General features: G+C 36.9%; 2 protein-coding genes across 3 annotated transcripts in view; one reads left to right on the top strand and one right to left on the bottom strand.

The window, feature by feature from the left end:
* Positions 1 to 11,713, top strand: part of LOC106875805 (uncharacterized) — a 20,299-nt gene extending 8,586 nt beyond the window's left edge. The window contains exons 2-3 of one of the 2 annotated variants that reach the window (XM_014924079.2): positions 6,453 to 6,477; positions 11,334 to 11,473. In XM_014924079.2, the coding sequence (XP_014779565.1) occupies positions 6,453 to 6,477; positions 11,334 to 11,340 (32 nt within the window). In that variant the 3' untranslated portion in view covers positions 11,341 to 11,473. Of the gene's footprint in view, positions 1 to 6,452; positions 6,478 to 11,333 lie in introns of both variants that reach the window. The other variant, XM_014924077.2, reaches the window with a different exon arrangement.
* Positions 11,714 to 14,760: 3,047 nt separating this feature from the next.
* LOC106875792 (crossover junction endonuclease EME1) overlaps positions 14,761 to 17,542 on the bottom strand; it is a 32,673-nt gene continuing 29,891 nt past the window's right edge. Inside the window, exon 11 of the mRNA XM_014924060.2 lies at positions 14,761 to 14,936. Coding sequence (XP_014779546.1) covers positions 14,826 to 14,936 — 111 coding nt within the window. The 3' untranslated portion in view covers positions 14,761 to 14,825. The remainder of the gene's footprint in view (positions 14,937 to 17,542) is intronic.

Raw genomic sequence — 17,542 nt, 5'->3', positions numbered from 1 at the left:
TATATACGGATGTAAAAAAACATTTCTGTACTTAATAGCATCACAATAAATATGGACAGTTAGATGGTGTTAATGACAACAGAATTTCATATAACTGCTGTATATCTAGTCACATAGCCTTGCAGAAATATCAATAGTTAATACAAAATCACGAGCCAAAAAAATTACGTCGATAAATTGATAAAAAAAAAAAAGAAAGGAAAGAAACAGCCCGAACCCATTGTTTTAATTGAATGCTTACAATATTCTCAAATTAGTATTCTATTTCTAACTTTACATTAACAATATGTATAAATTTGTCTTGTCTTGTTAACGCACCTGCGTAATGTTATTTACAAGGAAATTATTTCATACGAACATAGTTTCGCATAGTAAATATTGTTTTACTGTGTTCATTTCTGCTTTATTACAAAAAAATATTATAATATAGCATAGTTTCACTTTTTTTTTTTTTTTCTAATCAATTTTATGGCAAAAAGAAAAAATACGAAACGCTTGGAATAAGATAGATTCTATCGAAAACAATAAAGCTTTCTCAAAGGAATTCATAAAGATAGAAATAGTTAGATCCCAGAGAAGAAACCTGGCAAGCATTGTCTATAGTGATGGCGAGAAAGTGTATTTCCTCGTTAATTCCATGCTTAGTCACAGGTTTGTGTTTTTTTTTTTAATCTTAAAATGAGTCGAACAACTCATACTTATAAAATGATTAAAAGGTGCTGGTGTGGCTGTGAGGTAAGAAGTTTGCATCTCAACCACATGTTTCCGAGTTCTGTTCCTCTGTGTGGTACAGTGGGCAAGTGTCTTCTTCTATGTCCCCGGGCCGACCAAAGCCTTGTGAGTTGATCTGGTTGGCGGAAACTAAAAGAAGCTTGTCGTATGTATGTGTGTTACTGACTCTGTGCCTTGGTAGTTGTAAACGAGTGTCACCGTTATGCAAGTGATTTCTTTTGCATCTATTCTTCTGGACATGAGGGGGAAAATGACTTTGCTTGAAAACAGGCGTGAGTTAACGGCAGCAAGGGCATCTGGCCGTACATAGAAAAGCCGCCTCAACAAATTCTGTCTGAGCCATGCGAGCATGGACGATAAAACGATGATGATGAATTGGAAAGACAACTTTACAACTAGACTTCCCAGATTCTCCAGTAAACACATCCCAGTCCATCTTCCCTGATTGCAACTCTCAGGAATGTCCTCCTGTTGATGTTCAAGGTGACCATCAACTGCATTTGTCTGCACCCTCCTCACTTATAAAACTAACAAAACAATTTACAATACAACCAAGTGACAGTCTGCCAGAATTGTTAGAGAAGTTTATAAACCTTTACATTCTAAATTCAAATCCTATCAGTCAAAAATACTTGGAGTGATTTATAAAACATCTTAGATGTGAATGAAATTATAATAGAAGACTACATTCTTTGGTACAGTTAGCTAGATGGAGCGTTAGTAGAATGTTATGATTCTCTTTTATTCTCTTTTACTTGTTTTAGTCATTTGACTGTGGCCATGCTGGAGCACCGCCTTTAGTCGAGCAAATCGACCCCAGGACTTATTCTTTGTAAGCCTAGTACTTATTCTATCGGTCTCTTTTTGCCGAACCGATAAGTTACGGGGACGTAGACACACCAGCATTGGTTGTCAAGCGATGATGGGGGGGGGGGACAAACACACACACACACACACACACAAATATATATATATATACACGACGGGCTTCTTTTCAGTTTCCATCTACCAAATCCACTCACAAGGCTTTGGTCGGCCCGAGGCTATAGTAGAAGACACTTGCACAGCAATACACCAGTCCCCAGTGTTCCTGCCACTTTTGGGATTTGGCCTGGCAGTCGTTTACCATAAGTGAGTTGAGCCATGGGGCCATGGAATTGGTTCCCGAAATGAAGAGGGAACAAGGCTACTGGAGTTCTGTGATGCAAATAACGTATTGGTCTGCAACACCAACTTCAGGAAACCAGCCAACCACCTGATAAGCTATCAATCAGATTGATTACATTCTCACCAGGCAATGGGATGCATGGTTGCTCTCAAATACAAAGACCCTCCGTAGTGAAGAATGTAGCCCCCCCCCCCCCAACATAGACCCCGGGCCAGAAGGATGCCAAGAATCAGACCAATTTGGAAAAGGAGGATTTGGAAGCTTAAAGACACTTCATATGGTCAGAGATTTAGTCCAACTAATTAGCGAGAGAGTCTAGATGAGCAGCAGTTTAGGTTTTGTGCCACTGATGCTATATTTCTGGTAAGGTAGCTGCAGGAAAAATGTACAGCCAATGATAAACCTCTGTACTTGGCTTTTGTTGACTTGGAGAAAGCCTTTGGCAGGGTCTCCCAATCCCTTATCTGGTGGTCAGATATTACAGTGCAGAAACTAGGGATAGACAAGTGGTTGTTGAGAGATGTACAAGCCATATGCAGGGACACTACTAGTAAGGTGAGGGTTGGCAACAAGTACAGTGAAGAATTCAGGGTACAAGTAGGGGTTCACCTAAGATCAGTCCTCAACCCCTTTTTCTTCATCATAGTCCTCCAGGCAATAACATAGGAATTTAAGACAGGCTGCCCCTGGGAGCTCCTCTATGCTAATGACCTTGTTCTTATAGCTGAATCACTACCAGAACTAGAGAAGTTCCAGATATGGAAGCAAGGTCTAGAATTGAAGGGCCTTAGAGTTAGTTAACCTAGTAAAAACCAAAGTGTTAGTCAGTAAGAAGGCAGACAAATCACAGATCCCTTTGGACACATAAAAGGTGCAGCAATATCAGAAGGAGGTTAACAGGGAAAATAGCTTTTGTGTGTGGAAGATGCACAGGTATAGTAAACACTGAAAATGTACAGAAAATAGACTTCATCAAATGCCAGTGTGGTAAGCTAGAGGTAGTAGATAGCTTCCATTATCTAGGTGACCAAGTTAGTAGCGGGGATGGATGCTCTAAGAGCATAGCTCTGAGAATAAGATTAGGCTGGGCAAAGTTCAGAGAGCTCCTACCTCTGCTGACCCATCACACTCTCGGAGTGGTTATCAATAGGAAGGGCATCCAGCCGTAGAAACCATGCCACAACAGACTGGAGTCTGGTGCAGCTTGCCAGCCCTGGTCAAACCGTCCAACCCATGCCAGCATGGACAATGGACACTAAATGATGATGATGATGATGATTAGTCTGTCTCATTTCCTGATGAGTATGAAGCTTGTTTGACTTGCATGTTCACCTTCATGGTCTAATGTTTATAACATTAAGCACTTCAACCTTACTAGTCTTGGAAAGCCTGCAAAGGACATCGGTACAGCCCCTTCTTCTAGACCAGTGGTTCCCAACTGAGGTCCATATGGCCAGGTGGGGTCCAAATAACATTTTATTGTTAAAATGAAATTAATTGGTTATATGTTTACAATACACAAAATATTTTAGCTATTTTTTAATACAATTCTTAATAATATATGATTATAAAAATATAATAGGGTTTTTTAGACATCAAATTACTATGAGGGTCCACCTGAGTAAAATAGGAATCAAAGGGGTCCCTTAGAGAAAAATGGTTGAGAACCACTGTTCTTGGCTAATCCTATAAAAATTAAAATGCCAAATTCAGAACCTGGCAATCACACCCATTTGGCCATTATGTGACTGAAATGACAAATACTAGCTCCTGCTTTTAGTTAAAAGATAAACTTTTGACTATATACAAAAATGAATGTTGAAATTTAACATTTAAATAATTGACCTTTTGATAATTGGAGCGAGAAAATACTTCAGTTGTGATCAGTTACTAATTCTTTACAAGGTGTAACCTACATTAGGACAAGCACTCAAGGCTGATCCTCTAAAATTGCCAAACTGACTGATTGACTGACAACACTGTTGATCAGTGGTGGAGCCTCTATCCAGCTAAATTACCTCAAATCACAGTTTATCTCTTCCAAACAGGAAAGACTTATAGAACACTAGTTTTTAATGTATGAAATATGAGGATGGTCAAAGGTGCATTGCCTTTGATTACAGATTTGCTAAATCAGGATTGATCTGAGACTAAACAACATTGCCACCACCACTACAACTATAATCATAATAATATGTTGTGCTTTCATTTTATTTCTTATAACACCACTACAATAGTTTCTGCTTCTCTGAACTTGTAAGTTGTATTACCCACTCACACCCCACTGCACTCTCCTCTCACCATCCCTGGTGCTTCACCCCCAGACACTCTGCTAAAAATTTCCCCTATTGGATAGCAATACTGGAATGTTCTTCCTGTCTACATTTACTCTACAGGTATCAATCAGCAAAACCTCAAACTGAACATTTAGTACATCCATCAGTTTGAAAAGATCTGCAAAGACAATGTACAATGTCTGTCTTCCTGAGACTAAATAATGAAAAAGAAAAAAAATTTTTTTAAGCTTTTGTGACTATAGTTTGTGACTATAGTTTGCATAAAAAATTTCAATTTCTTTTCTAAAATTCATTAGTTTTTGTTTTTGGGGATTTTTTTTTTTCCTTTCTGAGAAGTAAAGTAATGTCCAGAGATATTGTATATTCTTCTAGATTGTTTACAAGCTGGTACCATGTATTAAAAATACCCAGTACATTCTAGAAAGTGGTTGGTGTTAGGAAGGGTGTCCAACCATAGAAATCATGCCAAAACAGATAATTGGTGCCTTGTGGAGCCCTCTAGTTTGCCAGCTTGTGACAAACTGTCCAACCCATGCCAGCATGGAAAATGAACATTAAATGATGATATTTGATAAGAATAGCTTACAAGATTGATATTGATGAAACGTAAGATGAAAAATTTGGTGACAAAAATATTACAATTTGAGTACAGTAGATTTTACAGATTGATTAGTATAACATCTGGGGAAAAAATATAAATTATTCATCAACACCCTCAATTGCATAAAATTTTCAATTTCTTTTTTAAAAATTCATTAGTTTTTGTTAGTTTTATTTGTGGGGAGGAGTTCCTCTCAGAGACGGTGAGGCAATGCCCAGAGATATTGTATATTCTTTTAGATGGAAAACAGACGTTAAACGATGATGATAATTGATATGAATAGCTTACAAGATGAAAAATTTGGTAACAAAAATATTACTAATTGAGCATAGTAGATTTTACAAAGTGATTAGTGTAGCATCTGAGTAAAAGCATTAGTTAATAAAAGACAAAAACTACTGCATTGGTTTAGGTGGGCATAGCCAAGCAGTCATTGTTATTATGGCAAAAAAGAAAAACAGTAGGCAGGGCCAGTGTCTTGTTTTGTTTTTAATGATTTGACTTGAAGGCACGTGGCTTAGTGGTTAGGGGTATTCAGTCCATAGTCATAAGGTTGTGGGTTCGATTCCTGGCAGTACATTGAATATATTCTTGAGCAAGACAAATTATTTCACGTTACTCCAGTCTACTCATCTGGCAAAAATGAGTTGTATCTGTATTTCAAAGGGTCAGTCCTTGTCACATCTTGTGTCACACTGAATCTCCCTGAGAACTACACTAATTTCACGAGCAGGATGTTACGTTAAACTGGAACCTTTGTTGGCATAACCAATGGAGTGCCAGACAGAACAGGCTTGAAGGAGGATGCTGTACCTATGGCCTGGAATTGTTGTAGTTGATTTTCCTTTTGAATAGCTGAAGGAGAATTTTAGATGATTAACATGTTTGGAGTGGTAAATAGTTTTGAAGTGGAGACTTTATGGAAAATAGAGGGTAAGAGACAAGTGAGTTGGGGAAAGCCTGAGTGGAAATGGTATAAAAGCAGCCTATCCTGAAATGTAGTGATTACGGTTAGTAAGTGCAGAAATGCAGACTGATAAGAAAGAAAGCGAGCATGTGTGAGGTCCAGAGGTTGGTACATATTAGGGAATGACATGAAGCTTGTCAATCAAATGACTTTTTATTTCTTTATTTTTGTGGAGGGCGGGGAAGTGGAGAACACTAAGATGTCTGTGAAACAATAGCACCACCCCAGATATAAAAACAGTAGACTTAGAGAAAACCTGTGAATGATTGCTTATATCAAGGAATAGCTTTTTCTAAACTGTATGGGGTTGTAGTGAAGCTGCTCTCTCTTTCCATTATATATACATGAATGCAGATGTAGCAGATAACAGCTAGCCTTCGGCCACTTCTTTGGACCTCATGTCCACCACTCTGATTGGTTGGTATTGGCGTATCTTTCTCTCTTACTCTATCTCGTACCAGGGTGCAACCCAACCAATCGCCACCTTCAGATAAGGTCGCGTTCAACAAGAGAGAGAGAGAGCAGCTTCGCTACAAGGTTTTTGTCATTATTTTTTATTATACTTTTTACTTTCATTGATAAAGCACTAAATATATTTTCGTATCGTTTCTTTTCTTGATTGAATATTTATTTATCCTCTCCACACTTTTCATGTTTCTGTTTTCAATTTATATCTAATTTCTCTAGTAACAAAGACTAAACAAGGCCCAAGGTCAGTCCTTTCTTATTTAGATTATCCCTTTTATTTGTAACTGCTGCACTAACATATTGAACTTTATTCTTTAATCTGATCTGTTGAGACATGTTATTCTTATTCAAAGAAAACAATGGATTAATCTTTGTTTGCAGATCATTGTTGTAAAGGCTTCTAATGGAACTATATTATTTCCATTCATCAAATGTAAGACATGATAAGCTGCACTCTTTTAGTAACTGTTTGCACAGTTTAGTCACAAGTTATTTATTAACTCTTTACTGACTTTATGATAATATTCTTCTTGGGGAGATTCAGCGTGACACAGAGTGTGAGAAGGCTGGACCTTTGAAATACAGGTACAACAGAAACACGTGTCTGTATGTATGTATGTGTATGTATGTAAATATGTATGTATGTGTGTATGTATATGTATGTATGTGTGTATGTAAATGCATGCATGTGTATGTATATATGTATATATATATATATATATATGTGTGTGTATGTATATGTATGTATGTGTGTATGTATATGAATGTGTATCTGGTGGGCTATGCAGAAACTGGGGATTGACAAATGATTCATAAGGGCTGTACAGGCCCTATACAAAGATGCTGTTAGTAAGGTTAGGGTTTGCAATGAGTATAGTGAAGAATTCCGGGTAGAAGCAGGGGTCCACCAAGTATCAGTCCTCAGCCCCCTCTTATTCATCATAGTCCTCCAGGCAATAACAGAGGAATTCAAGACAGGTTACCCCTGGGACCTCCTCTGTTGATGGCCTGGCCCTCATAACAGAATCACTACCAGAACTAGAGAAGAAATTTCAGGTGTGGAAACAAGGTTTAGAGTCGAAGGGCCTTATAGTCAATGTCGCAAAGACCAAAACTTCTAGTAAGTAGGAAAGTGAGCACATCACACACCCCTTCAGGTAGGTGGCCCTGCTCAATCTATAGAAAAGGTGTAGGTAGAAACTCCATAAGATATACTCGGTGAAAGCTATGGATGCATAAGAGGTGCAGCAACATCAAAGGAAGATTAACTGGGAAGATAGCTTTCGTGTGCAGCAGATGCACAGGAGCAATAAACACCACAGATGCTCAGAAAACAGATTCCATCACATGCCAGGGGGAGAAACTAGGAGTAGTTGATAGCTTCTGCTACCTAGGTGACCAAGTCTGTAGTGGGGATCAATGCTCAGAGAGTGTTACAACTAGAATAAGAATTGCCTGGGCAATGTTCAGACAGCTTCTACCCCTACTGGTGACAAAGGGTCTCTCGCTCAGAGTGAAAGGTAGATTGTACAATGCATGTGTGCGAACTACCATGCTTCACGGCAGTGAAACATGGGCCATGACTGCTGAAGACATGCATAGGCCTGAAAGAAATGAAGCTAGCATGATCTGCTGGATTTGTAATGTCAGTGTGCACACACAACAGAGTATAAACACCCTGAGAGAAATGTTGGCCATAAGAAGCATCGGATGTCGTGTGCAAGAGAGATGTTTGTGTTGGCATGGTCATGTACTATGGATGGATGAGGAGAGCCGTGTGAAGAAATACCACTCCCAAACAGTGGAAGGAATTTGTATATATATATATATATATATATATATGTGTGTGTGTATATATATATATATATATATATATATATATATATATATATGTACGTGTGTATGTATATATATATGTGTGTATGTATATATATATATGTGTGTGTATGCATATACGTGTGTATATATATATATGTGTGTGTGTATATTTGTATATATATATAGATGTGTGTGTATGTATGTATGTATATATATATATGTATGTGTGTGTGTGTGTGTGTATCTATATATGTATGTATGTATGTGTATATATATACGTGTGTATTTATTCTCTTTTTATTCTCTCTGTTTATTTCCTCGTGTTCCTTTCTGTTGAAGAGCATAGGCTCAAAACGTAAAAAATTTTCTCCCCTGCCCAAGCGTTAAACTAATACACCTATTTGTTGTTAATAGCCCTGTCTTCGTCTTTTGTTTGTCTGTAAATTTCAAAACCACGTAGTGGTTGAATATATTCTTAAGTCCTCCATTTCATCAATCGTAGCAGTTTCCAAGCTTCACCACTAATTCAGTTTTTAACTAAATTGCAAACTGTTAATAGTTTTAAAGAGGGCTCCTCCTCAGCTACACTTTAGCATAAATAGTTTGAGATTTGGTTCAGTAGAAAAAAAGTTACATCAAAATATGTCAGACCTCAAGTGGAGCAGTAATGCAGATATTCATCTTCAATTAACATAAATATTTTAATTTTAGATTAAAAGTATACTTTCTTAGGCTTAAATGATAGAAAAATGCATGAGAAATTCAGAATCATTAGTCGCATTGAACAAAAATTAGTAGAAAAACAGTTAAGAGGTAAAATGATACGAAATTTAATGTCAGTAAAGAAGTAAGAAGTAACGCTTAAGCAATAAGAATAAAGAATATATTTCTATAATGAATTTTTGCATTCTAAGGTTGTAAGCTGGCAGAAACGTTAGAGCGCCAGGTGAAATGCTTAACAGTATTTCATCTGTCTTTATGTTTTGAGTTCAAATTTTGCCGAGGTCAACTTTGATGTACAGATTATTTGGTTAATGTTTTTTTAATTAAACACTTTCAAACTTCTGATACTGGTAGAATATGTCACATAGAATGGGGTTTATTCTTAACATCTTTGACAAAATTTTGTATTTTAGAAGCGGTATTTCATGTCTTTACGTTCTGAGTTCAAATTCTGATGTACAGATTATTCAATTAATTTTTTTTAACTAAACACTTTCAAACTTCCAATACTGGTAGAATGTGTCACATAGAACAGGGTTTACTCTTAACGTTTTTGACAAAATTTTGTATTTTAGAAGTTATTTTGTCAGAAGTTACAATGTAACAATGGACAAATTCGTGTTTGATAAGTGCCAATACATGAAACTCTCAGCTTTTGACTTACTCTCTAACTTCTGCCGATGATATATATTACATGTGTAAAAAAATCTCATCACACAATTGAACCAATGAAAGAGCCTCTACCTGGTCACTCGACACGCTAAAAATAGCAGCCAAAGTATCCCCCTACCTGAATCACATGCCCATTGTATATAATGTCCTAGATTATCCTTAAAAAGATGGTTGCTGAAAGGTGGAATGTCTTTGATGATACGTTTGCAGTATCAGGGTTGATTTGAGGCTAAATAACAACATTATGGTAAATTTCTATATTAACATCCACGCGATTTTCACTAAGTAAAAATTAAAAATTTGATTTTTTGCATGGAATCAAGTACCCTGACCTCCTAATATGCTGCAAATCCCTTATTTTGGTTCACTAAAAATGAGGTGGGGTCCCACCCCACCAATCCCGGAATCTCAATAATGCAAAATATATTAGTTTCCATAATGTCTTATAAGCTTATGAGTAAGGTATTTTCCAAGTTAAATAGTTTCATGCCCTTATCTTTGTCAAAGGATCTACTATGTGACCTTTCAGCCTCCTAGAAATAACAACCAAATTTTACATAAATCATTCCCTGACATTTTCTATAAGGATAGGACACTTTAGCTGATATAGCTGTACATATCTCTAAAAAGGCAGGATGGTCAATAGCTGAAATAGCTTTGATCATAAACTCTGCTCCAGCTAGCATTGCCTGGAGCTAAATAACTTTATTTAGCTTGTGTTCCATTTCTATATGGTGTTTAAAAACTGAACATACTAAAAAAGTTTACTTGTGATTTCATATCCAAATTGATAAAAGAGAAAAAGGAATTGTGATATTCATAACTTTACCAAGAGTATATTTACCCTGCCATGTTGTATTCCCATGTAGTAGGAAGAGGCTAAAAATCATCTCTGCTGAATTCCCAGTGAAATGGTAATGAACCCCACATGTAGAGAAAAAAGATGCAGATAATTCTGTCCATCTGTTTGCCTGCAATCGTTACACTCGAGTTGTATATGCGTCTTTTGGCTTGGGAGCCCAGGTTGAAGGTAAAGTTAGACATAGGGGCTCAGGTCTGAGAGGGTTAATGACATAACAGAAATGCAATGTCTTCAAACAACACTGAAAACTGGGTCATAGAATTAGTTCACTGACATTTGAACTTAGTCTTCATTACTATAAGTTTTAATGTTAATAAAAACTGATGCATACATCATATATTGGAAGTAATCACCCCAACAATCAAAGTTCACTTTTTGGATAGAGCTATTTCTGATCCCCTTTCCCTAAAATAAATGTCTCGTAAACTAAAATGTTGCAGCCTTTGCTTTAGAGGCAGACAAAAAATTCACAAATATTAAACTCTTGTGTTTGTATTTCACATTAGAAAAAGTTCATTAATGGACCACCTAATTGATGAGGTTGCTACCTAAATTATTTTCTTGTTTTTTTTTTTTCTTGTTTTTTTTTTTTCTTGTTTTATTTTAATCCTTTTACAAAGCATTTGAGATAAGTGGACAGAAAGGACAAACTAGAGACACCTTGCTTGAGTGCTTTCAAAAAGTGGATTCTGCTAAAAGCACTCAAGGTACCAGGTAGAGGAGTTAAATCAAGTGACAGATTAAGCCCACCACCCAAGTAAGCCATGGCAGGATTTGAACTCAAAATACTGAGGACCAGAACAAATACCACAAAGCATCCAAACAATCTTACAGTTCTGTAATCCACCACCCTTGTTGATAATTTTTTAGTGACCTTCAATAGATGGAAGGCAAGGTTGACCTCAGTTATATTTGAACTCAAGTGCAAGGAGTCAAAGCAAATATTGTGCAGAAGCCTGTCCAACTCTCTAACAACTATTTGTTTTTGTGTATACTTAAAAGCATTTCATTTATTTTATTTTCAGGCTGTGAAGAAACCCAAAATCCTCAAACCAATTCAGAAATAGACCCAATGCAATTTTGTCAACACATTCCAAGTGAAGTGAAGAAAGCGAAACAGCGCCTCACTTTGAAAAATATACAACTTTCTGAGAAAGAGTTAGAAGAAGAGAGAGCGATTCAACGACACCAGTTGGAGGAAATGTTTAATCTCATGAAAGCTCAAGGAGATAAATTTGGATTGGCAGACATCAATGAGATGAAGCAACAAATGAATCTCTATTCTATAAACTAAACAGTTGTTAGCAGATGTGTATCTCAGAGACTATAAGTTATATATTATTTATCTTAACTGTTGTATTGTTGTTTACTAAATTATTAACTTATGAATAAATGTTTGGGGGAACTTTTTGTATTTCATTATCTTTATTTTCATTTTTTTTTTCTCTGATATGAATCAGTGTTTTTTCAAATACCATTCTTCTCCAACCAAAAAATATTTATATTCCCAACCCTCTTTTATTTGTGAGAATACAAAACAGATTTTGCATCCATATAATTCTTCCTTTGCTATAGTATTGAACAAGTTTAAAAATGTATCTCAATTTTCTCGTCAATCATTACAGAAACACTATCATAAACAGCAATCCAGTGTAATAACTGGTATTTATTCCAGTGCATTATCTAAAGTTAAGATCCCAAAACAAATTTTATAAACTATTGAATTCTAATTCTAACCATGCATACCAGGAATGGATTATATACTTTTTACAGTAACAGAGCCATTTTTCTTCTAAAATTATTCAACTCCATGCTGCCAAATTCTTCTACTGCTGTAATGATACTTTCACCAGAAACTAATTGATCAAAACTTAACAGCATGTCTAGGCCAATGAATTTCAAGTAGAGTCATTTGTCCTTTACCATATATTCTTTGTAGCTCTCAATAATATAGAAAGCTATAAATGTGGTGAGCTGACAGAACTGTTAATGTCATAATGTAAAAGAGCTGGAAGAGATATCACAAAGCATTTTCTTTAAATTCAAATTCCTCCTAGATCAAATTTGCTTTTCTTCCTTCCGGGGTTAATAAAATAATGTATCAGTCAAGAACTAGTTCCTTCCTCTCAAAATTGCTGGCCTTATGCCTAAATCAGAAAGCAATAATATAAGAGCTATTGTCACACAGTCTAGTACAGATGCAAACTGTATCTTATTCACCTCATCTCTATCTTGTTCTAACATGCTACACCATCATCATTACTTGTTCTATTGAGGCTCAGGAATCACCATTCTCTAGCACATTTCTGTACCTTTTGTAACAGTTGACAAAACCGGTCACCAAGCAACAGCATTATGAATTCATATGGCTCTTGGAGATATGATTTGTGTGTGTGTGTCTGTGTCTGTGTGTTATATATTGTGTACATCATTCTTTTAAAGCAGCCTTCTTTATTTGAAATGTTGATCTTTATTTACGTCATAAGAATTTAGAACCTTCAAGAAACTTGAAAGCACCATGTATAAAGCACCCATGTCGGCACCACATAATTTCACCCGTAAAGACCATGTTCTACATAAAAGGTACTCGGTACACTTTATAAAGTGGTTGGCATTAAGAAGGGCATCCAGCTGTAGAAACCAAGCCAAATCAGATTGGAGCCCGGTGCAGCTCTTCTGCTTGTCAGCTCAGATCAAACCATCCAACCCATACCAGCATGGAAAACAGACGTTAAAGGATAATGATAATAATGAGCGTGAAGAAAAAACCTATAAATAATACTGGGTTAAAAAAACACTTGGATGAAAAAAAATTGAAGGCTGCCCTTTTAACTTGAACCCACATCTGTAAACATTTAGAAAAAGTTCATAGATATGGGTTCAAGTCCAACAGACAGCCTTTGACTTTTTATCCTAATATTTATAGCTTTATCTACTTCTAAAAACAATTTGATTTTTATATATTTTTTTACAAATATACAAATATACAAACCCTCTTTTTTTTTTTTTTTTAGGATAATATTAGTCTTAATGTGAAGGCGCAGGGCTCAGTGGTTAGAGCGTCGAGCTTACGATCGTGAGTTCGAATCCCAGACTGGGCTGCATGTTGTGTTCTTGAGCAAGACACTTTATTTCACGTTGCTCCAGTTAACTCAGCTGTAGAAATGAGTTGAGACGTCACAGGTGCCAAGCTGCATCGGTCTTTGCCTTTCCCTTGGATAACACTGGTGGCATGGAGAGGGGAGACCGGTATGCATGGGTGACTGCTGGTCTTCCATAAACAACCTTTCCCGGACTTGTACCTTGGAAGGGAACTTTCTAGGTGCAATCCCATGGTCAGTCATGACCAAAGGGGGTTTCAGCATTAGTCTCAAATAGCTAAAATTTATAGCAGTACCTTATAAAAACTAATGAAATATTCAAAATGAATGTAGTTTAATTGGTATTAATGCCTACATAAGGTGATCATCTTGCCTTTTCTCATACTTTTGTTAAATGCATCAATAAAGGTACCTGTATGTGGTCACTTAACCTCCTAGATATAACAGCCAAATCTCCTTCAATCACATCCAACTGACTTTAAAAAAACAGAAGGACACATGAGATAATGTAGTATAGGATAACCCCTACCTCCAAGAAAAAAAACAGGATGTTCACAACTGGAATATTTTTGACCATGAGTATATCTAATCAGGGCTGACCTGGGACTAAACAATTTTAGTTAAACAAGAGATCCTCCATGTATTACTTGTACTGCAAGAGATAGCAGTCAAATATTCCTCAGATATACCTTACTGACTTAAAAAAAAAAAAAAGGAGGCTGGATAATATAATGCTTCAGAATGGATGGGATGGTCATTGTTGGAACATCTTTGACTATATAGGTCTATCCAAACAGGACTTATTATTTATTGGCACTCTGTCGCTTACGACGTCGAGGGTTCCAGTTGATCCGATCAACGGAACAGCCTGCTCGTGAAATTAACGTGCAAGTGGCTGAGCACTCCACAGACACGTGTACCCTTAACGTAGTTCTCGGGGATATTCAGCGTGACACAGTGTGACAAGGCTGACCCTTTGAATTACAGGCACAACAGAAACAAGAAGTAAGAGTGTACATATCTCTAAAAAGGCAGGATGGTCAATAGCTGAAATAGCTTTGATCATAAACTCTGCTCCAGCTAGCATTGCCTGGAGCTAAATAACTTTATTTAGCTTGTGTTCCATTTCTATATGGTGTTTAAAAACTGAACATACTAAAAAAGGGTTCGCCACCATCCCCTGCCAGAGCCGCGTGGAGCTTTAGGTGTCTTCGCTCAATAAACACTCACAACGCCCGGTCTGGGAATCAAAACCGCGAGTCCGCTGCCCTAACCACTGGGCCATTGCGCCTCCACTCAAACAGGACTAATATGAGGCTAAACAAAAACAATTTTAGTTCAAGTCTGGAGAAACGGTTAAAAACGGATATATTTAATTTTTTAAAAAATACATTGTAAAAATAAGCCTAAAAGGATTTATTTTAACAATAAATTTGGATCTTTTGATGTCATGAGCTGATAAATTCTCCGTGCAGCTTCTTTACCTATTCGCTTGGTTGATTGCAACACACCAGCATGTCTCCTTACCTGGAAAATCAAAACAGAGAAGCTTAAGATATTTATATTTAGAAAGGCACATATTCAATGTATGCTGCTAACCCGAATGAAACGATTTGGTGCAGCTGTTTGGATACAGATAACTTGGTACAGCTGACTGGGCATTCAGAATGTTTTGGTGCTGAAGGCAAACACATACGCACAAGCTTATGTGCGCAGAAACATACAAATAGAAAGGAAGAGCAAGCGATACATTACAATTTATTTATTGAACATGAGTGATGCAAACATCTTTCCCTTTTGTCAGAGAAATAGGCTCACACACATCAACAGGGAGAAGAGGGGAGCAAAGGAAAAGAACATTAACCCTTTAGCATTTAAACTGGACATATCGGGCCCAAATACTCTACATGTTTTGTGCTCAAACTTGCCAGTTCCAGCCCCTCACACCTATTCTACAATACAATTTTATCTTTCTGAGATGAGAAATTTAGTGAAAGCAACCATCAAGATGAAGACACTGGTCTGACTAACGTATGTTACTTCTGCAAAATATGAATAAAAAATATATATAGGTGTAGGAGTGGCTGTGTGGTAAGTAGCTTGCTTACGAACCACATGGTTCCGGGTTCAGTCCCACTGCGTGGCACCTTGGGCAAGTGTCTTCTACTATAGCCTCGGGCCGACAAAAGCCTTGTGAGTGGATTTGGTAGATGGAAACTGAAAGAAGCTCGTCGTATATATATATATATATATATATTTGTATGTGTGTCTGTGTTTGTCCCCCCACCATCGCTTGACAACCGATGCTGGTGTGTTTACGTCCCCGTAACTTAGCGGTTCGGTAAAAAGAGACCGATAGAATAAGTACTAGGCTTACAAAGAATAAGTCCTGGGGTCGATTTGCTGGACTAAAGGCAGTGCTCCAGCATAACCACAGTCAAATGACTGAAACAAGTAAAAGAGAGTGCACATAATATAGATTCTTTATCTCAGAAATAAAGAATTGTATTGTCCAATCAGTACAGAGCCACCATAAGGCATCGATGGAGATTTATAAGCCTTAAAATTTCAGTCTGACACTACCTACAGGCATAGCATAGTGGATAAAGGCATTGGTTAATGCAGTGCAGTTGCCTGAAGGTTCTGAGTTCAATCCCAGGCAATGCACTAAGGTGAATCACAAGACACCTAAAGAAAGCTGAAATGTACACCAGCCAAAAACATAGCGAAAGCAACAATAAAGATGAGGACATGAGTTTGACTAATATAAACAGTGAACATACTATCCTACAATGTCATTCTAAAAAATGGCTGAGGTCAGCTGCATAAAGAAGTACCAATCTCTAAATGTGAAGGGAACCTGTAGAAGACCCAGATTGTGAAGCATGATTTTCAGATGTTGAGTTTCACAGAGACAATGACAGATGCACAAGACCTTTGGTTTTTTGCTATGCTTGAGGAGACATAAAAGGCATCCACAACGCTCTTGAAGTGATTAACATTAAGGAAGGGCATCCAGCTGTAGAAACCAAGCAAAACCAGACAGGAGCCTGGTATAGCTTACCAGTTCCAGTCAAACCATCTAACCCATGCTAGCATGGAAAACAGACACTAAATGATGATGGATGATGATTATCATCAAAATCTCAAAGTTACAGGATAATGCATGATTAATTTAAAACAATGAATAAATAAGCATTATATTTGATAGAATAATCTGAATGTTAAAGGGTTCAAATGTCCGATGTCAAACATGTGAGCAACACCCAAACATCTCATCCTCATTACAAACACCTCAGCAATATTTCTATATCAATTTCTTGTACTGTAACTAAAATGAGAGAAAAAAAAATATAAAACAAAGATATATCAGTTGTGCCAAGGAATAGAAAGAAGAAATTTTAAGTCAAAAATGTTGACTAATTCAGCAAGAAAGAAGTTTAATGAATTAGCTCAACCAAAAACTGAATTGTATATACAGCTGTTTCTTTTTAAAACTATGCAACTGCCAATTATATTATTCCAATTAGCAAAGGCTATTGATTTTTTTTTTTTGCTATAATTCTTGTCAGTTATGTTTACTATTAAAATATATGCTGTATCCACACATTTGCTAATTGAACATGGTTTCCTTTCCTTTCAATACCTTAGGCAGTTTGGTAGTTTTCAACTACTTCCAAGTGAAGAGAGTTTAGTATGGATACATTTTTAAAAAAATAATTCACAAAAGTAGCCCATTTTTATATTTTACTAATGGATATGTTTCACATTTTCATTAAAGTATATCTTGATATAAATTTATATATAGGTGCAGGAGTGGCTGTGTGGTAAGTAGCTTGCTTACCAACCACATGGTCCCGGGTTCATTCCCACTGCATGGCACCTTGGGCAAGTGTCTTCTACTATAGCCTTGGGCCGACCAAAGCCTTGTGAGTGGATTTGGTAGACGGAAACTGAAAGAAGCCCGTCGTATATATGTATGTGTGTCTGTGTTTGTCCCCCCAACATCGCCTGACAACCGATGCTGGTGTGTTTATGTCCCCGTAACCTAGCAGTTCAGCAAAAGAGACCGATAGAATAAGTACTAGGCTTACAAAGAATAAGGCCTGGGGTCGATTTGCTCGACTAACGGC

This window comes from Octopus bimaculoides, chromosome 5 (genome assembly GCF_001194135.2).
Source record: "Octopus bimaculoides isolate UCB-OBI-ISO-001 chromosome 5, ASM119413v2, whole genome shotgun sequence".
NCBI lineage: Eukaryota > Metazoa > Mollusca > Cephalopoda > Octopoda > Octopodidae > Octopus > Octopus bimaculoides.
Note: the sequence above shows the minus strand (reverse complement) of the source record. Positions and strands in the feature narration are given on the sequence as shown.